The 24,348-nt window shown below is 43.7% G+C and overlaps 1 protein-coding gene across 5 annotated transcripts in view; it reads left to right on the top strand.

The window, feature by feature from the left end:
• RUNX1 (RUNX family transcription factor 1) overlaps positions 1 to 24,348 on the top strand; it is a 171,879-nt gene that overhangs the window by 110,511 nt on the left and 37,020 nt on the right. For all 5 annotated transcript variants that reach the window (XM_066571707.1, XM_066571711.1, XM_066571710.1 and 2 more), the window contains one exon: positions 5,718 to 5,822. In XM_066571707.1, coding sequence (XP_066427804.1) covers positions 5,718 to 5,822 — 105 coding nt within the window. The remainder of the gene's footprint in view (positions 1 to 5,717; positions 5,823 to 24,348) is intronic.

Raw genomic sequence — 24,348 nt, 5'->3', positions numbered from 1 at the left:
AGAGCTCTGCAGGGAGGTCCTGGAGACCACTGGGATCCTGCTGGAGGGGGATGGACCTGGAATGGGGCTCCAAATTCCTGGATTTCAGAGCAGGGCACAGGCAGAGGCTTTGATCTTGGAGGTCAATCATGGAATGATGGAGAGGCCTGGATTGAAGGGACAACAGCAGAGAATTCCAGAATCCCTGGGGCTGGCAAAGCTCTCCCAGCCCATGCAGTGCCAGCTGTGCCCCATGGGCACCTTGTCCCCAGCCCAGAGCACTCAGTGCCACCTGCAGGGGACACCTGCAGGGCTGGGCACTGCAAAGCTCCCTGGGCAGCCCCTGCCAAGGCCTGAGCTCCCTTTCCATGGGCAAATTGCTGCTGCTGTCCAAGCTGAGCCTGCCCTGGCCCAGCCTGAGGCCGTTCCCTCTTGAACTTCGTGCTTTGTTCTCCTCTGAAGTTCTCTCAGTTTTGCCCAGTCTCAAGGGACCTCCTATAAATGTGGGGACAACTCAGAATCCATCTGAGGTTGATGGAGTCCCCATCCCTGCAGGTGTCCCCTGCAGGTGGCACTGAGTGCTCTGGGCTGGGGACAAGGTGCCCATGGGGCACAGCTGGCACTGCATGGGCTGGCAAGGCTGGGCCAGCCCCAGGGATTCTGGAATTCCATGACTTCAGCTCCCAAATCAGTGACACTTGAAGGCACTTTTGAAGTCCAGTCTCTACCAAACCCCCCAAGAGAGTGTCCAGGTAACATTTCCAGCCTCAGCTTTGTATTCCAACCAGGACTGCTCCTGTTCCCATTGCTTTTTCTGGAAGGGCTCTGACCTTACACCTCTTGCAATAACAAACATTTCCAAGAGATTTTTCCTAGTCTGGTTTGGAGGGAAAAGCCGATTGGAGCCGTGAATCCTGGGCTGTGCCCTCACACATTTGAGACCTTGATGTCTGTGGAAAGGGTTTCCAAAGTCAAACCTTGTCCTACCTCTGGGGAATTCCATCCTTGTGCCCATCAGGTGCCTGTATCAGGAGCCACCAGGGATAGCTCTAGAGAGAAACAGGGTCTGAAGTGGCTCTTACACCCCAAAACCCCTTTCATCCTCATCAAAGACTCCCATGATGAGCCCAGAATGATTGGCTTCCATCCACACAGCCCTGAGCTCATTTCTGGGTGGTTTTCCATCAATTTATGGGAATGTTGAACCCAGAGGCTCTCAGATTTTGATGTTAGCTCATGCTGCTGGTTTGCTGGGACTGCTGTGACACGTTCAGTGTGACTTTTGGAGGCACCCAAACAAGAGAGTCAAGAGCCCAAGAGCCCAAGGCCAGAGTTTCAGGATGACTTTCGGGGGTTTTTGGTCCCTTTTTCCAGTCACCAGTGAGGTCAGGTCCTCTGTGCCTGACTCAGTTTTGGGCAATCTGTCTGTGCAGACACCCTGGGTGTATTATGCAAGTGTTGTTAGAAATAAAATCTGTACCATAACACATAAAAGCCAGGAGATGTTTATGGCCATGCTGTCATCCCAAACCAGGAATACCCACAAACCCCACATTTAACTCCCAATCCCTCCAATCCAACCCTTGTTAACCAGCCCCATAAATGATGAATAATTCAGGAGTGATAAAGCCACTTAAGCTGGATGGAAAGGGGACAGAAGGAGCAGGGAATAAAAGCCAGGTGGAATTGCTGGTGAGCAGCAGTGACCCAGGTTTATGGTTCATGGGGCTGTGGTTAACCAGGATGTGGTTCATGAGCACAAGGAGTGACCCAAGTGTCCTCCTGCTCTGCCAGCCCGTGTCACACACCCACACAGGCTTGGTCGAGTCTGTTCTGGAAAAAATTGTTTTAAAAAAACAAAATCATCTTCTTTATTCTGGTCTTGTAGACTGGAATTACGGCCACATTTTGCTCCACTGTTCTTGGGGTTTCCCCTGCATTTATTTTCTACATAGAAAGCTCTCCAGAACCTTCTAAAGAAATGAATTGACGCCGTGTTCTAGCAGAGCAGTTGACAAAAAAATCCCCAAACTGGAAGCCAGATGGAAATATTGCAGATTAGCCCAGTAAATAAAGTATATTTTTAAATTCCTTCTCTGTTTCAGTGGTCTAGGTGTTGTGCTTAGTGTTACAGGGAATTACATTTTGGAAAGGAGGAAAATCCCTGTCCAGGCCATTCACTTGAGTGCTGGACTAGATGATCCCTGTGGGTTCCTTTCTCTTCTTCTTTAATCTGGTTTTGTAGACTGAAATTACAGTCACATTTCACTGCGTTTCACTCTTGTTGGGGTTTTTTCCTGCGTTTATTTTCTATCTAGAAACTTCTCCAGAACCTTCTGACAAAATAAATGGATTATGTGTTCTAGCAGAGCAGCAGGTGTCAGAGCCCAAACTGGAAGTCAGATGGAAATAGTGCAGATTAGTCCAATAAATAAAGTAGATTTTAAAATTCTCTCTCTGTTTTAGTGGTCTAAGTGTTGTATTTAGTGATACAGGGAATTATATTTTGGAAAGGAGGAAGATCTCTGTCCATTTTACATTTCTATTTAATATTCTATTTAAATTTAGCTTTATTTATAGAGCAATTTCTATTTAATTTTTACATTTCTATTGAAATGTCTATTGAAATTTGGCCTTATATATAGAGCTATTTCTATTTAATTTTTACATTTCTATTTAATATCCTACTTACATTCCTATTGAAATTCCTATTGAAATTTCTACTGAAATTTAATCCCGTTCATGGAGCTATTTCTATTTAATTTTTAAACTTCTGTTTACTATCCTATTTACATTCCTATTAAAATTTCTGTTGAAATTTGGCCATATTTATAGAGCAACTTCTATTTCATTTTTAAATTTCTATTGAGATTTCTGTTGAAATTTGGCCCTATTTATAAAGCTATTTCTATTTCATTTTTACATTTCTATTGAAATTGGGTCTTATTTATTGACCTATTTCTATTTAATTTTTACATTTGTATTTCATATTCTATTTAACATTCTATTTACCTTTCTATAGAAATTCCTATTGAAATTTAGCCTTATTTATAGAGCTATTTCTATTTCATTTTCACCTTTCTATTGAAATTTGGCCATATTTATAGACCTATTTCTATTTCATTTTCATATTTCTATTGAATTTCTATTGAAATTTGGCCATATTTATAGACTTATTTCTATTTCATTTTTACATTTCTATTGAAATTTGGCCATGTTTATAGAGCTATTTCTATTTCATGTTCACATTTCTATTGACATTTCTATTGAAATTTGGCCATATTTATGGAGTTATTTCTATTGAGTTTTTACATTTCTATTGAAATTTGGCCATATTTATAGACCTATTTCTATTTCATTTTCATATTTCTATTGAAATTTCTATTGAAATTTGGCCATATTTATAGACCTATTTCTATTACATTTTCACATTTCTATTGACATTTCTACTGAAATTTGGCCATATTTATAGAGTTATTTCTATTTCATTTTTACATTTCTATTGAAATTTAGCCCTATCGATAGACATAACTGAAGCAAACAATAAAATTGTGTGGAAGGGAAGAAGCTCCTCACTGGGGCTGGAGCCAGGTGCTGCAATGAGGGCGAGGGAGGAAGAGCCTCAATTTCCTCCCAGCAATTCCTGGTTCCCCTCTCGGGGTGATGTCCCCAGTGTCTCTGGCTGGCCCCAGAGATCCCTGCCAGCCCTGAGTCCCCTGCTGCAGAGACAAAGATGCTGCAGCTGCTGCCAGGCAATGTTTTTACTGCTGCCAAGGCCAACACCATCAGCTGAGGTCTTCTCAAAGGTGCAGAATGTTATTTCTGCTCTTTCACAAATGCCAGGAGTAAATGCAGGGATAGTGTTCAGTTTTATCTTCTTTTCTTCGCCAAGGTTGTGATTAAATGTGTGAGAGGGTATTTCTTGTTGGCACTCAGATGTTTATCAGTTCTTATCTCTGTCACAGCCTCACAAACCCTGAGTTCTGCAGCACTTCACTCCAACAAACTAAAAGTGGAGCCCTGTCTCTCTCTCCAAGGCCTTTGAAGGATAAACTGTCCAATTAACAAATGACACCTCAATTATTTTCACTTTTAACCCAATACCCAACCACCCGTGCCTGCAATGGGGACTTTTTTATCCAACTGCACAAAACCACCCAAACCCATGGAGAAGAAGGAGAAGAAGAAGGAGCAGCCTCCACCCTAAACCCTCCATCTTGCTTTCTCTCTATTCCTGTATTCTAAACCCTTAAACTCTGAGTTTCCCCCCTGTGATATCACACACTTCTATTCAAACTCCACACCTAAAATCTCCGTTTTATTATTGAATTTTGGAAGCTTCTCCATGACCTCAGGTCAAATTCTCTTGGGGGTCAGTGCCTGGCAGCACAGAAAGTCTGGATTTCTCAGCAACCAGAGTTCCAGCAGGGTAGCAGAACTTTTCCCAAAACAGAGCCATGCTGTGCACAGCACAACTTGGAAAAGGCCTTCACAATTTTCTTGCTGAATAATAGAGAAACTGAGCCTTGTCCTCTGCTGTGGCTTCATAAAATGTTTTAATTCTCTGTGGACGAGCTGTAGGGATTTTTTTATTTATTTATTTTTTCCATTCCCTTCTTTCTTGGCATTGCAGTAGCAGCTGATTTTCGGAGCTGGAATTGATCTCCTGCTGGCCTCAGCCACAGCGTGGGGCTTTTGCAGCCTGCCTGGGGGATCTGAGCACCCACTCCTCTGTGGTTTGAACAAGTGCTGCTGCTCAGATTCCCGTGGCAGTTTTGGAAAAGCCACCCATGATTTCCCAACCTCCCTGAACCAAGTGCCTTTAGAAAGCCCAGGTAACTCACCAGAGTCAGGAATATCAGATAAACCCCGACTCTTAGGGGTAACCGCCTTTTTTTGTTACAAACAGAGTGTAGATGATTTAAATAGAAATTAATTTTGTTTCCCCGAAAGCTTTGAGCAGTTGCCATGGAGGGAATGAATCCAGCACCAGCATTCTACACCCCATAAAACCTTTCAGTGCCTTGCAGGGTGTTCGAGCTCTACCAGAAACAAGGAGTTTGCTTTTCTCAACCCTCAAGGATTTAATTTTTACATTTCTATTTAATATCCTATTGAAATTTCTATTGAAATTTCTCTTTAAATTTGGCCATATTTATAGAGCTATTTCTATTTCATTTTTACATTTGTATTTATAAAATATATAAATATTTTAAAATATTTAAAATATCTGTATAAATAGAATATAAATATTCCATTTAGCATTCTATTTACCTTTCCATTGAAATTTCTGTTGAAATGTCTATTGAAATACAGCCTTTTTAATAGAGCTATTTCTATTTCATTCTTACATTTCTATTGAAATTTCTTTTGAAATGTAGCCTTATTTATAGACTATTTCTATTTAATTTTCACATTTTTATTGAAATTTCTATTGAAATTTGGCCATATTTACAGGCCTATTGCTATTTCATTTTTACATTTCTGTTGAAATTTCTTTTGAAATGTAGCCTTATTTATAGACTTATTTCTATTTAATTTTCACATTTCTATTGAAATTTCTATTGAAATTTGGCCATATTTATAGAGCTATTTCTATTTCATTTTCACATTTCTGTTGAAATTTCTATTGAAATTTATCCTTATTTATAGACCTATTTCTGTTACTTTTTTTGTTTTTTTTTTTTTTTTGTTTTTTTTTTTTTTTCTCACGAACATTTTCTCTTTTCCTGTTGCAGGGAAAAGCTTCACCCTGACTATCACAGTCTTCACAAACCCTCCCCAGGTAGCCACGTACCACAGAGCCATCAAGATCACCGTGGATGGACCTCGGGAACCCCGAAGTAAGTGAGCTCAGGGCAGAATTCCCAGTGGGATAAACTGATTTAATGGAGGGGCTCATCCCCATCCACACCAAATCCAGCAGCATGTGGAGAAATGGGAATGTTTGAAGCTTTCAAATGGTTTTTATCCTGCCTTCCTGAAGTGTCCAGCTCAACCAGTGACTTGCATTTCTGAAATGCCCAGCCAGGCCTGGCTTGGCCCAAACCCAAGAGCTGACTGAAGGGATGCTGGGAAAAGGTGGGCAGCAGTACCTGGCACATCATTTCTTGCTTTTCAAACGTTAAGGGCATTTTAAAGCATTGCAAACCAATATGGCATTGATCAAAGCCTTCAAACAGGAATAAATGCCATGGTTTGCTGCTTCCTGGAGTTCCCTGAGCCTCAGCTCTGGGACAGCTTGGGTGAAACCATTGATCTGCACAGACAGCAAATCTTTCTTTGCTTTCTCTTTCTTTCTTTCTTTCTTTCTTTCTTTCTTTCTTTCTTTCTTTCTTTCTTTCTTTCTTTCTTTCTTTCTTTCTTTCTTTCTTTCTTTCTTTCTTTCTTTCTTTCTTTCTTTCTTTCTTTCTTTCTTTCTTTCTTTCTTTCTTTCTTTCTTTCTTTCTTTCTTTCTTTCTTTCTTTCTTTCTTTCTTTCTTTCTTCTCTTTCTCTATTTCTCTTTCTCTCTCTCTTTCTTCTCTTTCTCTATTTCTCTTTCTTTCTTTCTTTCTTTCTTCTCTCTTTCTTTCTCTCTCTCTTTCTCTCTCTTTCCCTCTTTTCCTTCCTTCCTTCCTTCCTTCCTTCCTTCCTTCCTTCCTTCCTTCCTTCCTTCCTTCCTTCCTTCCTTCCTTCCTTCCTTCCTTCCTTCCTTCCTTCCTTCCTTCCTTCCTTCCTTCCTTCCTTCCTTCCTTCCTTCCTTCCTTCCTTCCTTCCTTCCTTCCTTCCTTCCTTCCTTCCTTCCTTCCTTCCTTCCCTTTCCTCCTTCCTTCTTTCTCTCTCTTTCTCTCTCTTTCTCTCTTCCCTTTTTTAAAAGACTAAAGCACCAGGAGGAACTGAAGGATTTGATGTTCCCAGGGAATGCCCAGGCCCTGCACACAGGGGTTATGTTGTTCAGGTGCTGAGGGCAGCAGAACTCCAGTTCTGTCTGAGTGAAATGGAGTGAGGGTGGAGCAGATGTGCAAGGAGACATCACAGAATCAAGGAATGGTTTGGGGTGGAAGGGATCTTAAAGATCATTTCATTCCACCCCAGACACCTCCCACTGTCCCAGGCTGCTCCAGCCCCAGTGTCCAACCTGGCCTTGGGCACTGCCAGGGATCCAGGGATGGAATTCCATGCCAGCCCTGCCCACCCTGCCAGGGAACAATTCCTCATTGCCAAGATCCCACCCAGCCCTGCCCTCTGGCACTGGCAGCCATTCCCTGGGTGCTGTCCCTGCATCCCCTGGAAATTGTCTCTCTCCAGCTTTCCTGGGGCTCCTGCAGGCCCTGCAAGGCCACCCTGAGCTCAGCCCAAAGCTTCTCCTGTGCAGGTGAACAATCCCAGCTGTGCCAGCCTTTCCTCCCAGCAGAGCTGCTCCAGCCCTCTGCTCATCAGAGGCAATCTTTGGCCTCAGTCACCACCCCAACAGGGCATTTGCATATTGTTATCAAAATGTAAATTGAGGTTTGGGATGAGTTTCTTGCACCCCTCCCACACTCTTGGCAGAAGTTCTGGATGTTGCTTAAGTGGAATTGTCCCGGGAGAACAGAGCAGCAGCACTCAAACACCCTGCAGGGAATGAGACTCACAGCTTGAGGCTGCTTAACCAGGAAAGAAATGTTTCATCCTTCAGCTAAAATAGTTTAGAAAACTCAGGTTTTCTTCTGGAGCCTTCACTTACCTGAGTTGCATCATGATCCATGTTTTTAGTGGAAAAATCTGATATATTTTTTGGATTTGAGGACAGGCCTTAAAAGACATACCCTGTCAGAGTAAGGCTTCTTATTTATTTATTCTTATTTCTTTGGTTTGTTGTTTGAGTTTTTTTATTTAAATTGTGGTTGAATTGTCCCTGAAAAATATCCTCAGTGAACCAGGCAGCTGCGCACATAAAAAAGGTATTTGCGTATGCAAATTCCAGATTTGCATATTCAATTACCTGGGCATGCTCACGGGTTGCAGACAATGAATAAACTTTAGTTCTTTGAATATGCATCTGCTTGAAACCAAATCCTCCTGCAGGCAAACCTTCTGCTGGAAATCAATTCTTCAGTTGGGAGAAGAGTTAATATTTAATGAGATTCTGCATTTTAAGGAGGAAGTGGAGATTGGATCTACACGGAAGCAGCGCTGGGATCTGCCTGACCCAAATGCATGCAAAGGCTTCCCTGGAATTCATATCCCATGGTTTAGGCAAATGAACTGCACAGTGAGGGAGGTTTGAGGCATCTCACCAGGAGAGGTTGGGCTCCCCCCAGCAGGAATTCACAGCTTTGTTATTGCTGAGTCATTCATGACACGGCACAAAGGGAGTGTGGGATCATGGAGTGGTATAGGGTGGAAGGGATTAAAGCTCATCCAGCTCCACCCCTGCCATGGCAGGGACACCTCCCACTGTCCCAGGCTGCTCCAAGCCCAGTGTCCAACCTGGCCTTGGGCACTGCCAGGGATCCAGGGATGGAATTCCATGCCAGCCCTGCCCACCCTGCCAGGGAACAATTCCTCATTGCCAAGACCCCATCCATCTCTGCCCTCTGGCACTGGGGGCCATTCCCTGGGTCCTGGCACTGCCAAAGGGAGAGGGACTGAGGCAAAATCCAGGTCTCCAAGGGATTTTTCCAAGTTCACAGGACAATGCACCAGGCCAGGAATGGGATGGGCCAAAACCACAACAGCCATGGTGTGATGTTTGTCTGGTGTGGATTGGGAAAAGGATGGGAAAAGTGCTCAGAGGGGAGAAGAAATCACAGGTTCAAACAGAAAAGCAGCCAGAGAATCCCAGAATCCCAGAGTGGTTTGGGTTGGGAGGGGTTTTAGGGATCACCCAGAGCCACCCCTGCCATGGCAGGGACACCTCCCACTGTCCCAGGCTGCTCCAGCCCCAGGGTCCAGCCTGGCCTTGGGCACTGCCAGGGATCCAGGGGCAGCCCCAGCTGCTCTGGGACACCTCTCCCAAGGCCTCACCACCCCCTGAGGGAAGAATTCCTTCCCAAAACCCCATCCATCTCTTTAAAACCATTCCCCTTTTCCTGTCACTCTCTGCCTGCATAAAAATCCTTCTCCTTTCCTTTTAGAACCTCTGAGCTCTCCCTGGAGCCTTCTCCTCCCCAGGCCCAACACCCCCAGCTCTCCCAGCTTTTCCAATGATTCTGTTTTGCTCCCTTCATTTTTAAGTGGGCTTCAAAGTCCTCAGATTTGACTTCTCACCAAGATTTCCACATCACAGCCATGCCCACTCCGACGTTTTTTCCCTGCATTCCTTTGATGGATCTGTGGTGAGCCCTGTCAAACCAGGCCTGCCATGGACTGAAGGGATTTAGAAGGATTTCAGCCTTCTTGGATTGGGATGGGAATCAAAACAAAACCTGCTGGATTTGAGTGGTTTCCTTTCAGGAATGGATATGTGGGAACATTCCCCCAGCTCCATGACTCACTCAGTCACTTGGGCTGAAGGAATTCCAAACAGGCCGAGATGTTTTCTCCTGGCTCACCAGAGATCTAGACAAACCTGCTGAGCTCCAAAACCAACTCCAACAACAGCTTTTGATTAATTTCCTAAAACCAACCCCAACAACCATTTTTGATTCGTTTCCTTCATGGTTTTGATGGTTCTCAGACAGCCTGGATTCCAATAAGTGCAAGGGGCCAGGGGAAGTTCAGATTAGGGATTAGAAACAATTTTTCCCTGGCAGAGTGGTCAGGCCTTGGGCTGAGCTGCCCAGGGAGGTTTGAAGTCACTGGAATTGTCCCAGAGCAGTCTGGATGTGGCCCTTGGGGACAGGGATTGGGGTGATGCTGGTGGTGCTGAAGGTGATCCTGAGGGGCTCTTCCAACCTTCCTGGGATTCTGTGGCTTTTGGGCTCTCTGGGATGTGTGGAGGTGACAAGAGGTGACAATAGCAGTGTCACAGGGCCACCTTTGCTCTGCACAAAGGCCTGTGGACACTGTGTTCCTGTACATCCCATCATCCATGGTTGTTGGGATGTCCAGCTCTTTGGCCAGCAGCACGTCTAAATTTGCCCTCCAAATTGTGATAAATTCCCCTTTGTGGGAATTCCACATTTTCCTTTTTGTCCCATTGGATTCCTGTCTGTGCCTACCCAGAGAAAACTTCTCAAATTGTTACAGCTCATAAAGAGAGCCAAGGTACTTAAAAACCTGGCTCTTCCTCCCCTGCTTTCATTATGGATTTTTAAAACCTCTTTTGAACTGAGCATTTTTATTCCCCACTTCTGAATAAATGCTTATTTTCAAAATGAAGGGGGTTTTTTCTGAAAAGAAATCCTGCTGCACTGTCAGAGAGAAGGGCAGGATGACCTAACCCATCATTTTCTTCTCTGATTCTATGATTCATAAAGCAATTTCTGTTTTTATGAGCAAGGTCCATGGGGAAAATCATTAGCAGAAACCAGATCAAGAGTAGTGCTCCTGATGAAAATACTTTTGGTTAGGAAACTTGGTCGAAATAGTCTGAGTCCTAAATTAAATATTTCCCTTAGGCCATTTGACCTGCTGTGTACATCTCCTGAAAAATTAGGGTTTTTTTCTTCTTTTGACTGCTTTTTTCTGCTTTTCCTCATTAAATTGTTTTAGCCTACAAAGCTCTGAAAATTTTACTCATGGCCCAAGTGCCTGAAAGTGATGTGAAAAGAAAAGGCTACATGGATTTAGCCTAAAGTTAAGATGGGCATTAAATGTGATTATTCCCTGTTGGATATGTAGTTTTCCCAAATACCTTTGGGAAAAAGAAAGATATCCAAGAGTGGGATGCTGAGGGGTGTGGAGAGAGGGAATATTTTGCTGAGCAGGAGTTGAGAAGGAGCCTAAAAAGCTGCTGGTTCTGTTCTGAAGGAAATCTTGTCCTACCTGAGGTCATTTTTGGGGAAACCCCAAGAAACTTTTCCTAATACAATAAAAACAAAAGTCAAACTCTTCTCCAAAAAAAAACTTTTCATTATTTCAGTGGGCTTAATTAATATTAGTACCTTTATTTCTTCCTCATTTTCTGCTGCAAGTGCCTCATTTTGGAAGCTGAGGCTGAATTGTACCAAATAACAACTTAGAAACCATAAAAAATGAACCATTTCATTGTTGGAAAATACCCAACATTTAAATTTAAGTGGTGGGTTAGGATTAAATTTTAGTGGAAGGATTCAGCTCCTTCCACACGCCTGGAGTTACAGGAGCTGAGAGTTACTTAGGAGAAAAGACACAAAGGAGGTTCCAGCCCAGGGAGGAGCTGGAGCTGCTGCAGAGAGCCCAGAGGAGGCTCCAGGATGAGCAGAGGGATGGAGCAGCTCTGCTGGGAGGAAAGGCTGGCACAGCTGGGATTGTTCACCTGCACAGGAGAAGCTTTGGGCTGAGCTCAGGGTGGCCTTGCAGGGCCTGCAGGAGCCCCAGGAAAGCTGGAGAGAGACAATTTCCAGGGGATGCAGGGACAGCACCCAGGGAATGGCTGCCAGTGCCAGAGGGCAGGGCTGGATGGGATCTTGGCAATGAGGAATTGTTCCCTGGCAGGGTGGGCAGGGCTGGCATGGAATTCCATCCCTGGATCCCTGGCAGTGCCCAAGGCCAGGTTGAGATGGGGCTTGGAGCAGCCTGGGGTAGATGAAGGTGTCCCTGCCATGGCACTGGCTGATTTTTAATGTCCCTCCCAACCCAAACCATTCCATGATAGAAATTCTGTATGAAAGCAAAGTCACCTCTTTCCCAATACATGCTTCCATTTTTTTTTTTTTTAATTTTGAACAAAGCTTATGAATCTCTGAATTGTAACAGATAAAGGATCTCATGAAGGAAAGACAGGAATTCTTGGTTTCAAGGCCTTTTGTCTGGAGATTGAACTGAAATGTGATTATTTCATAGCACTCTTCCAGCCTTAACTTTTCTAAGCCTAAGCTTTTTCCTAAGCTTTTATTCCTTATATCCCATCCAACCCTGCTCTCTTGACACTTTAAAGCCATTCCCCATATTCCTGTCACTCCATGCCCTGGTGAAAATCCCTCTCCAGCATTTTTGTAGCCCCTTTATGTATTTATGGAATTTAACTGGTTGGCAACACAAGGGATTGTTAAATTCATAGGAATTCCTGGCACAGAGCAGTGCTGGTGAGGATCCTTTATGTCCTATCAATAAGTTCAACCTCAGTAGATTTTTAACACTCTCATCCTTGAGGATTCATGGTGCAGACACTCCTTTTCCATATGGGATAGGATTATTTTCCCTATCATTTTTCAGTCTCTCTGCTGAGGCTGGAGGGTTGGGATTGGGCGATGTGAGACAGGAATTTGTAATTTATTTAATTCCATGAAATGGTCAAATATGTGGAGCAGGAAACCTGGTGACAACACTGCTTTTCTGGGAGTGCAGTAGATCCTATGAATTGCATCCCAAATAATTTTGGGGTTTTTAAAATGAAACACAGAAGTGGTGACAGGCCAAGCTCCTTCCTTGAGAAATCAGGGGCAAGGGAAGCCAGAGCTGCTCTACTGTGGGTTAGGAATGAAGTTAAGTCTGACCCAGTCCTGCAGAAATTATTTCAAGCCCTTTCCTTAGTCACTTCATCCCACACAGCTCTTTTTTCACCCTTCATCATTAACATGATTTTCAGTCTAATAATTTTGGTGACCCTCCTTGATGTCTCTCTGCTGAAACCAGGGGGAAGTGCTCTGAACTGTGACAAAACCAGAATCAGCTGAATGTAGATTATTTCTGAACATCCCTCATTAGGCCTGACTTTCTCTTGCCAAATGCTCTCTCTACAAAGGTTTTGCAGCTGTTAAAAGCAGTGAGCAAGATGAAGATCTTTGGGCACAAGAACATTTTCCATAGGAGGGGGAAAAAAAGATTTGAAGCAGAGGCTGGGGCTGGAAGGGATGGGTCTGGAGTTGGAGGAGGTGCCTGTTGTGGGTTTTAGGAAGTTATTTTGTGGAGTAGAGGTGCCTGTTGTGGGTTTTAGGGAATTATTTTGCCTTTCCCCTTCCCAGAAGGAGATTTGCTGGCACAGCTGAGCTGTTGGAGCATCAATCCCCCTGTCCCTCAAGATTGGCAGATGAGTTTTCCTGCAGAGTTTTCCTTCCCTCTGTGAGCTGATCCCTCCTTCCTCAGCTCCTTGAGGATCTGGGAGAAGGGAGAGGGAAACTCTCACCCCTCATGGAGGGCTCAGACACTTCTGTTTGCTTAAGAAGATTTTAGCAGTGCAGGACCTTTTCTAAAGCCTCAGTTTTTGAGGAGATTCCTGATTTATGGGTTCCCCAAAACACCACGTGTGTAAGGGAAAGGCTGGAGGAAGCTACGTGGCATTTTCAGTGAACAGCCCCTATTTTCTTCTTGAAATACAAGTGCAAAGAGTGAAAATCTGTTGAAGTTCTGGCTGCTGAGAATTCCAGACTTTCTGTGCTGCCAGGCACTGACCCCCAAGAGAACACTGCACTGACCTGAGGGCCTGGAGAAGCTTCCAGAATTGAATGACAGAACTGGGATTGTGGGTGTGGAGTTTGAATAGAAGTGTGTGATATCACAGGGTGGGAAATTTAAGAGTTTGGGGTTTTAGAACATAGTAATATATATGGAGCAAGCCAAAAACTGGCAAAACTCCACCTGCTCTGCAGTTCCTGCCAGCTTTGCCTGCCCTGGATTATCAGCTGGAGCATTCCCTCCTTGCAGCCCCACACAAAACACCACAGGGCTTTTGCTTCATGGTGGTGAAGAATGGAAAAAAACTTTACTTTGGCTCTGCATCTCCATTTGTGCTTCTGCTCTTTGGGAATACTGGAATGTTCTGCCTGGGGAGGTGGTGGAGTGCCCATGCCTGGGTGTGTTTAACAAAGCCTGGATGTGGCACTGGGTGCCAGGGTTCAGTTGAGGGGTTGGGGCTGGGTTGGACTCAAGATCTTAAAAGTCTCTTCCAACCTGGTCATTCTGGGAATTCTGTGAATTCTGTGGAATTCCAGTGAGGAAATGAATTTTCTCTCAGTGTTCATGACAAATCTCACTCAGGCTGATCCTGTGCCTGTGCTGTGTGAGGGTGTGCAAAGCAAGAGGGACAGAGTGCCTGGGGGAGAATTGTGTTCTTCCAATGCCTAAAGGGGTTCCAGGAGAGCTGCAGAGGGACTTTTCTCAAGGGATGGAGTGGCAGGACACAGGGAATGGCTTTAAGCTGAAGGAGGGCAGGGATGGATGGGATATTGAGAAGGAATTGTTCCCTGGGAGCGTGGGGAGGGGCTGGAATAGAAGCTGAATAGATTCAAGGTGTCCAAGGACAGACTGGGATAATGTGGGATAGTGGATGGTGTCCCTGCCCATGACAGGGATCTTTAAGGTCCCTTCCAACCCAAACTATTCCATGATTCCATGAGAGGCCGTCTCAGCTCTGCTTGGAATCATCAGGGCAGGTGTTGTCTGTCCTACAAGAACACAACGTCCTCATAAATCACTTAAACACATCCTAAAGAGACAGGAAGATGTGAACATCTTCCCTGCCTTCCTTAATCATGGAACAGATTAGGAACAGCATGTAAAAATGGGAGGAGGCAGCAGAAAGAATTTCCCCTGTCATAAACAAAACACGGAGACATTTTATTTTTATTTTTCTAATAGTGCCTGACCTTTGTTCCTTTATTCTTCCTTTGAGTTTGGAGCTCGAGTCCATCAAGCCCCACATCCACCAGGCCACCTTCTGGGGCTGACCAGTCCAGAAAAGCCAGGCTGTGTCACAACCCTCAGCACATAAAGCTAAAAAAAACAAAACCAGAAACATTTATGGGACAGTGTTGATTTAATTATTAAGGATTCTGTTTGCCTGATTCCTCCCTCCAGCCAGCACCACGGGCTGTTCCTCATTACCTGCCCCACGTATCTTCCCAATCTCACCACAAACAGTTTGGGTTGACCACACCACTTCCCTCTTGAAAGTTAATCCAGTTTGACTCACCCTGAGCAGCTCGGGCCGAGCCAAGGAAAACAAGGCAAAGAATAACCTGCTTGTATCCACTTTGGAAACTTCTCAGAGGCCCTGCTTTCAGAGTGCTCCACAGTAGCTCACTATATCTCCCTGCAGCTGCAGAGAAAATCAGGGAAGCAAAAAAAAAAAAAAAGGGTTCCAGAAAAGCCCAGGCAGAACCACGTGAAATTTATGAGTTCACAGTGGAGCCTTAGTCCAGAGGAGGAACCAACAAAATAAAATAGTCAAAGTCATTTCTGTGGAAAGCCAGGTATTTTCAGCTATTGTGTGGCAACAGGAGGTGCTGGATTTGCTAAAAGCAAAGGTCTGAAGTTCAGGGGAGGTGTGCAGCCCCAGTTATGCTCTTTTCTTGGGCAGGAGCAAAGCTCCACGTGGTGAAAGTGTGAGCAGTCAGCACCTCCAGGGAGTAAATTGAATTTGGTGTTGCCAAATTGCCCTGGTTTATATAAACACCGAGGCATAGGACCTGACCTTTTAGGTGCAGGTGCCTTGCTGAGCCCTGGCTGAGGGTGAGTGATGGGGACCTTTCACTGCCTCGAGACATTGGTGATGAAATGTTCCTGTCTGAGCAATTCCTCTGCTGTTTGTACAACCACTGCCCTGTTTGGAGTCACTGCACAGGTGACAAATGTCCTCACCCCTGGCTCTTCCTGCTCAGTGTCTGGGTTTGAAAAGCCAGGTGTCTGCTGAGGAAGGCAGGAGCCTCCCTTGAAATCAAAAAATGTAAACCCCCTCCCTCCGAATTATTATAATTTTGAAATTATCAGGCAAAGATATGGGAATAGGAATAGCAGATCTTTATTAGGAAAACTAAAATACAAATGCAATAGTACCAAAAAAACCCCAAAAAACAAACCACTGCCAGAGTCAGAGCAGTCCCTGTCCCCTGTGTGTCAGGGGGTGGCACAGCCCCATCCCATGGGGGCTCAGCCCTCCTGCAGTGCCAGCTGTGGCTCTGCTGGAGCAGGGATCCTGCACAAGGGGGGAGTTTTCCTCTGCAGCTCCAGGGCTGCTGCAGATGGGCCTGGGCTCCCTCTGGCAATGCAGGGCAGCAGAAGCTGCTCCTCTGGCAATGCACTGGGCAAAGGCTGCTGTGCTGTCCCAGCACCTCAGATTGGATCCAGGTAGGAATGCTTGGCTCCTCCCCTGGGCGCAGCATCTCCCCATGGGATGCTGGGATTGGATCAGCCCTGCAGGGACACTCAGTGGCCATGGACAGCAGAGATCTCCTGCAGGGAGGATTGGCTGTGGGAGAGAGAAAGAAAAAACTGCCCCATGGACAGCAGAGAGCTGCCCCAGCTCTGACAGATGGGAACAGAACACACAGCCCCATTTCCAACCTAAGACACTCAAGATGAGGGAGGGGCTCCAGAAACGAGATTGAGGTGCCTGAGTGAGGTCCCTGTGTCCAGCAGAAACCTTCTCCCAAGGGCTGCTCTTGTACCTCGAGTCCTGGGGCAGTTCTGTGTGTCTCAACAGAAGATCAAAAGCTCTTGGAGAATGTCCCAGGGAGGTTCTGAAGGTGGGGAAGGGTCTGGAGGGACTGAGGGCACTGGGATTGTCCAGCTGGAGCAGAGGACACTGAGGGCAGAGCTCCATGGGGCCAGTTCCTGCTGGAGCTGGGCCAGGAGGGATTTAGGTTGGGTTTTAGGGCAAGGTTCTTGCCCAGAGGGTGCTGGCACTGCCCAGGCTGCCCAGGGAATGGGCACGGCCCCGAGGCTGCCACAGCTCCAGGAGATGCCCAGGGTGGGATTGTTTGGGGATCTGGGCAGAATTGGAGTTGGATCATCCTTGTGGATCCCTCCTAACTCAGGATATTCCAGGATTCCAGGTGTTTTCAGCAGCTTTCCCTTGGAGACAGGAGGGGTTTTTTGTGCCTGTGTTTTATTTTTTTTCTTGGTTGCTCCCTGAGCTGGTGCTTGGCTGCCTGGGGCTCATCCTGCACCTTCTCTCTCAGGCAAATCTCCAGCTCTGCTGCCTCAGCCGTGGCTGGAGGGGATTCCTGGGGCACTTTGGGAAGATGCAAACCAGAAAGAAACAAAAGAGGATTTTGGCAAAGCAGTGCTTGGCTTGGGACTCATTCAAACATTGTCAAGGGCTTGGGGTTTTGGAAGTTGAGATGGGGGAAAGGGAAAAGAAAACAAAGGTTGTAATTTTACAAACTGATTCAAATTTCATGATCAACTTCTTCCCTCCAAACCCCAAACGCTCCATGACTTTTACTTCACTGCCATGACCTAATTCCTGGGGTTAATTCCCGGCAATAATTACACTTCCACAAGAGGGAGGGCACAGATTCAGCAGAAGCTGAGGTGGATCTACTCAAAATAATTGTGGTTTTAGTGGAGATTCACTTGTCCTTTGCTGTTTGTACCTCTGAGGCCTCACCAGCAGAGCTGGGGGAGAGGAGGAAAAACTCCTGCCACATTCAGAAACGTGTCAAGATTGCTTTTTGTGGATTTGGGAGCTCGGGATAGACCTGAGGATTTTGTGTGTTCATCAGGAGGAGGGAAAGAGTGGGAGGCACCCTGGAGGGTTGTGGAGAGAGGGAAAGCACAGCCTCCACTCGTCCTTTTTCCCAGGAATGTTCCTCCCAAAGCTCTCCTGACACAACTGGGCTGAGTTTCAGTGATGGAAAGGGCTCCCAGCCGGCAATTAGAGCAGAAAATTGGAAATTGGAAGCCCAAGGAGGGTGTGGAGTCTCCATCTCTGGAGATATTCCAGAGCCACCTGGATGTGTTCATGTGTCAGCTGCTCCAGGTGACCCTGCCTGGACTAAGGGAGCTCCAGAAGTCCTGAAAATTCTGGGATTATGTGAGCTGAAGTTCATTTTCTAGAATATATCAGGTAAGAGGGTCTTGATCTGGGCCCTCCCAACTGCTCTGGTTTGTCCTGGGATGGAATTCCTTCTTTTTACAAATTTTCCTCTACCTGTGTTGAAAAAAATCTAAAATAATTTAAAAATTATTTTAAAAAGAAGAGCTAAGCAAAAATATCTTGTCAAAATATTGTGTAATTACTGTTAAAACACAGAGGGAAAATTTTCCAGGACTTACAAAGGAGGTGCAAGGAGCTCTCTGGGGTTTTCCCAGGTAAAATAGGGGGAGCAGAAATCTGTAAATAATCCTGGCTCACCTTCTTGGTGTCACTGCCCACAGAAAAATGGGATCACTTGGTGGAAAATTTAAATGCTCAGCACAGCATCGGACCATAAACATCATTTTACCTGCAGTTATTCCAAGGGAGGAGCAATTCCAGCCAGGGTGAGCTTTGCAGGGGAACCGAGGAGAGAATTTACCTGGAAGGGTTTCCCAGTGTCCCAGAGCTCCTCTGGATCAGCCTGGCCATGGAGTCAGGGCCTCGTTCCCAACCCAGCACTGGGTATATATAATATAATATAATATAATATATATAATATAATATAATATAATATAATATATATAATATAATATAATATAATATAATATAATATAATATAATATAATATAATATAATATAATAATAATATTATATATTATATACTATATACTATATACTATATATTATATATTATATACAGTGCATAATATATAATACATAATATATATATCATATGTCATAATATATAATGTATACTATATAACATATAATATATAATGTAAAATATATAATATATAATATAGAGAATATACAATATGTAACATAGAATAGAGAATAGAGAATAGAGAATATAGAATAACATACAATATATATATTCTCATATATAATATTAGAATCTCCTGACTGCCACCATGTTCCATATCTGGAAATGAGCTTTGTGCTATCCAGCACTTCAAAACAAAAACAGGAAAAGAAAAAAGATGTGATTGCTGAATGTTACGGTTTTGAAAATTATTTTTTTCTTGTAGAGAAGTCTCCATAATATTAATAGGAAGTAAACTGAAGAAAAACTATTCTAGAGGCAGTAAACTGACTGAAATTTTAGGTTTTGTTTCTTTACATTGTCCATGAAAAAGTTATAGAGGGTGCAGAAGTGTTCTAAATATTGTATTCTAATTCTTATTATTCTTTCTTTTAGTTACTGTTAATAAATTTTTCTTTAGACCCCTTTAAAGTTTTAAACCCACTTTACCTTTCTCCTAATCCTATCTCACAACAAAAAATAAACACATTAGTAATTAACCAACACCAAAGCCACCTCAGTCTTTAATGCATTAATTATAAATTAATCTCAAAATCAGTCAAATTTCAAATGAACAAACCAAAACCACGACGCTGATGAATCTCCTCAAAACTCTGCCGGCCTGATTTGTGCTCAGCACAGCAATCAGGTTTGGGTCTAATTCTGTTTTTAGAGGGCTTTTATATTATTTTTAATCCATGGAGGAGAGGTTGGTGAGCTCTGACACTGGGCTGATCCTTCTGAGAGGAGCTCAGGGAAAAAGGGAGGGCCAAGAATTTCATCTGTGGCACAGAGGAAAACAATGTTTAGGCATTGTTAACAAAATAATCATGCCCTTTTTTTGCATTATAGTTGAAAGCATTTCTGTTTTAAAGGTTTTCTCAGCTTGGTAATAATATAGAAGTGTTATATTTTAATTAATAGCAACACAAAATCGGGTTGGAAATTGTCTCTCTCCATGCTCCTGTGGATCCTTCAGGCCCTGCAAGGCCACACTGAGGTCACTCCAAAGCTTCTCCTCTCCAGGCTGAACAATCCCATTTCTTCTTGGCCTTTTGCACATTTAATTACAATTATCAATTATTTTACATATCCACTGATCAATCTGGGCTCTCTCAGCTGCTTGCAAATTAAATTCAGGTGATTGACGCCTTCCACAATCCCAGGTTGCTCCAAGCCCCGTCCTTGAACACTTCTGTGGGTGAAGAATTCATTTTTTAACAAGAATTTATATTGCAAAAAATAATAATATTTAGAATTTGTCCCTGACAAATTATATTATATTATATTATATTATATTATATTATATTATATTATATTATATTATATTATATTATATTATATTATATTATATTATATTATATTATATTATATTATATTAATTATATTAATTATATATCATATCATCATATCATATCATATCATATCATATCATATCATATCATATCATATTAATTTTTTTTCCATTAAACACAGTGTGTTCACTTCCTGGAATGATATGAGTACATTTCCTCTCATCATTATACAAAATAATCACATTAATTTTAGCTCCAAGACACAGAACAGCGTTCAGCACTTTATTAATGGACACAATGGAATTTTGGTGATTTTTTTACCTCACTAAAGCTGGACCCAACCCTGTTAGAACCAGCCCTGCAAAGAGGGGATGTTTGAATCAAGGTCCAAAGTGCCTCTAAGGCAAACAGGTTTATTTAAACTCACTCCTTCCTTTGGTAAAGCCTGGCCAGACTCTGCATTTTCCTGGGAATAATCCCATTTTTGGGTGTGAAATTTCCTTTTCCACAGAGGAAAAGTGGAGAGAAGGGGAAGAATTCAGGCACAAAGGCTCAGCTTAGTTAAACTCCCCTGGTCTGGTTTAAAACCACACTGACCTCCAACCTTCCATGGTGGGATGGGCAATTGGGGGAAAAAAACCCCATGGGTTGGGATAAGAATGGTTTAATAATTGAAATTAGAAAATAAAGAAAGAAAAAGGATAAATAATAAATAATAATAGGATAAAGGATAAATAATAGTAAAAGGAGAGAAATGTAAAAAAAAACTCCCAAAAAGAATGGGAGTGGATGACAACAAGTGACAGAAGAGTGGAGTAATTAAAAGGAAAAAGCTTGATTAAAAGACAAAAAAACACCTCATAAAATCATAGAATGGATTTGTTTGGAAAGGAACTTAAAGATCTCCTGATTCCACCTGGATGGGGATATCCATTAACCCATTCCAAAAGTGTTTTCTTGGAAAATGGTCCTGGTTTTCCATAGAAATTCCAGCTGGAAGGAGGGGAGCAGCAATTCCTTTCCTCAGCCTCTGCTTTATCCAATTCTGCCTCTCTGAGCCTGAAAGGCATCTAAGGATGTCTGCAAAAATAAAATTTAAAAAAAATTAAAGGAAAATTCAATATTTCAGAGGAAGGTAAAGGTTCCTTGGCCTGTTCTGCCTCTCTGAATCTGAAAGGCATCAAAGGATGACTGCAAAAATAAAATAAAAAAAAATTAAAGGGGAATTCAAAATTTCAAAGGAAGGTAAAAGTTCCTTGGCCTCTGCTTTACCAAATTTTGCCTCTCTGAGCCTGAAAGGCATCTAAGGATGCCTGCAAAAATCCCCCAAACAAAATTAAAGGAAAATTCCAGATTTCAAAAATTAAAAAAAATTCCATTTCACTTCCTCTGCTTTACCCAATTCTGCCTCTCTCAGCCTGAAAGCATCTAAGAATTCCTGCAAAAAAAATTAAAGGAAAATTCAAAATTTCCAAGGAAAATAAATGTTCCTTGGCCTATTCTGCCTCTCTGAACCTGAAAGGGCCTAAGGATGCCTGCAATTTTTTTCCCTATAATTTATTTTAAATTTAAAAAAAAAAGGAAAATTTAAAATTTCAAGGGAAATTTTAAAGGAAATTTTGTTTCTTTTCCTGCACTTGTGCATCCCAGCCTGAGCCTCCACTGGCCTGGCATTCCCAGGGAGGCAGGGGCTGCCAGGGCACTTTGCTGCTGTCATTTCCCCATCCCCAATGCCAATATCTGGCCCCAGGCCAGGCCTGAGTGTTCCAGGGCTCTCCCAGGCTGTAAAAATGCATTTCCCTGCCATTCCCAGGGGAAGCACTTTCATCTTGCCCTGCCATCCCTGTGTAATATTCCAAAAAATATTCCAAAAAAATATTCCATGGCAAAAAGTCCTCCTGACCTCACTCAGGCAGCATTTGGAAGGGATAATCTAAAAAAAAAAAAAAAAAAAAAAAAAAAAAGAAAAATACTCTAAATCCTGTGGTTTAGCCAAGTTGGCTGCATGTCCTGTTTATTGCAGCATCCCAAACACTGACCCTGCAAGCTGAGGGGGAAAATGTTCATTTTCTTTTCTCTGTTAATTGATCCTTTTCTCTGTTAATTGATTCCCCTGCAAGCTGAGGGGGGAAAATGTTCATTTTTCTTTTCTCTTAAAGAGAAAGACTTTTGGTTTTGGTTTGTTCATTGGAGATTTTACTGATTCTGAGATTTCTCAGTTAATGTATTAAAGAGTGTGGTGGCTTTGGTGCTGGTTAATTCCTAATGCATTTATTTTTTGTTTTGAGGTAGGATTAGGAGAAAGGTAAGGCAGATTTAAAACTTCGAATGGGTATAAAGAGAAATTTATTAACAGGAGCTAAAAGAAAGAGTAATAAGAATTTCTCTCTTTCTTGATTCTTGTGAGAAATCCCTGGGGACACGAGGAGGGGAAGAAGGCAGTGGTTCCTCCTTGTGTGAGCTCTGTGCCAAGGTTTTCCTTCAACAGCTGGAAGTTTGAGTGATTTTCATCAAGATTTGTGGCCAAAGTGCTTCAGCAGAGCCAAAGCAGCTTCCAGACACCTTCCTGCTGCTCTTTTTCATCCTGGAAAAGGGAGGGGAGCAGGTTCCAAACCCCTTCCTGCTGCTCTTTTTCATCCTGGAAAAGGGAAGGGAGCAGGTTCCAAACACTTCCCTGCTGCTCTTTTTCATCCTGGAAAAGGGAGCTCTGGGCTTGTGGTCACCTCATGGGGCTGGCAGCAGAGTGGCTGTCCCAGGGTCACCTCCTGGCCCTGGGCAGGGCACCTCATTGCTCTGGCATTCCATTTTCCACCTGCAGAAAGGGTTAATGACAGTGCTGCCTGTCCCATGGGTGAGCTGAGGATATTTTGTCTGCCCCAGCAAGGTGTTTAGAGGGGAACTTCAAAGCACAGCTAATAAACACCAAAATGCAGGTCACCCTCACAAAGGGCTGCCTGTGCTTTGAGAGTGGCTTGGGAGAAATATTTATATTTGTTCCTTTTTTTCTGACACACTTCTTCACTTCTCTCCTGCAGAGCTCTGGTGCCAAACAGGTTCTGTGCAGTTAGAGGAGGAGGAATAATAAATAGATTTTTTTTCTGGCTGGGGACAAGGAGGGTAAAGAGGCACTTTTGGAGCTGCATCTTGAGGTGACAATTGCCTGGCCTTGATTCTGAGTGTTTCCCACTCCAAATGAAAATGGAGCCATAAAAGCAGCAGAGTTCTTCTGAGGAAGAACCTGTTGGTGCTGCTCTTTCTCCCAAATGGAATTTCCACAAATTCAAGGGATGAGACAGATCTTGGCTGTGTACCTGCACTCCTGGGAATCCCAGGCTGTGGAAAAGGGCCCACACAGGCCCTTTGTGGAACACCCCAAAAATCAGATTGATGCTCTGGGGCAGCACAGGAAGGGGTGGGGAGGTCCAAGTTTTGCACAGTGGATGCAGGGTATGAAGATACCATGGAAATCAGGAGGAATTTTGGGCATTAAAGAGTTATTATTAGAGGTTGTTAAACCTTCAGATGGGCTGGCCAGGGAGGTTTGGAATGCCCATCCCTGGAGATGCCCAGCAGAAGTGGCACTCAGTGCTGTGGGCTGGGCACAGCTGGGACTCCCTGGGATCCTGCATTTCCAACCTCAGGGATTTTGGGACTCTGTCAGACAGGCAGAGATCCTCCCACAGCCTGGAGCAGCCTGGCACTGCAGTCAGGAGGGGTGGCAGGGGAAGGGGAGGTCACAGGGGGTCAGGCTTGGCCTTCCCGCTCTCCTTTAAAAGGAGGAGAAATCTGAGGAGGATCTGAAATCAGGAACAAACGCCAGCGTGGGGCTGCACTTGGAAGGATGTGGCTCTTGGCTCTGCCAGCCCTGGGTTGATCCTGCTGGAGCTTAAAATAATCCCCGTGGATGAGGTATTTTACACATCTTGTGTGACTCCACGTGTTGGCATTCACATCCAGGGTCAGGAGCCCAAGGCTTGAGGAACTCCCAGCTTCTCTCTGCTGACAAATGCAGCATTTGCTCTCGACCAACCAGAATGGCAGATAAAAGTCCTTTTCATCTGTCTTTGCTTCTCCCCTCCTTTTTTATTTCTATTTTTTTTTTAAGCCCTAATGGGTCTCTTTAATGATGAAACCACTGCTATATAATATGTCTTTTTATATTTTAATTCCTCCCCCTCCCCTTGGGATAATTTACAGCACAGTGTGGAATCTGAGACAGTTCAAGCTGTGCCAAAGGGCCTGGCAAGGGGAAGAAATGCCGAGCCACTGAGATTTGGAACCATAAGACGAGTTATAAAATTTAATTTTAGAAATGCAGCTACTGGGAACTGCTTTTAAATGCACATTTTCCTTTTAGTGCATAAAATGGGCCTGTGTCTTGATTGAGCTGTCAGGGTGGCTTGAAAGAGTTCTCTGTGGAGGAAGG

Source organism: Molothrus aeneus, chromosome 2 (assembly GCF_037042795.1).
Source record: "Molothrus aeneus isolate 106 chromosome 2, BPBGC_Maene_1.0, whole genome shotgun sequence".
Lineage (NCBI taxonomy): Eukaryota > Metazoa > Chordata > Aves > Passeriformes > Icteridae > Molothrus > Molothrus aeneus.
This window is presented reverse-complemented; position numbering and strand designations above follow the sequence as displayed.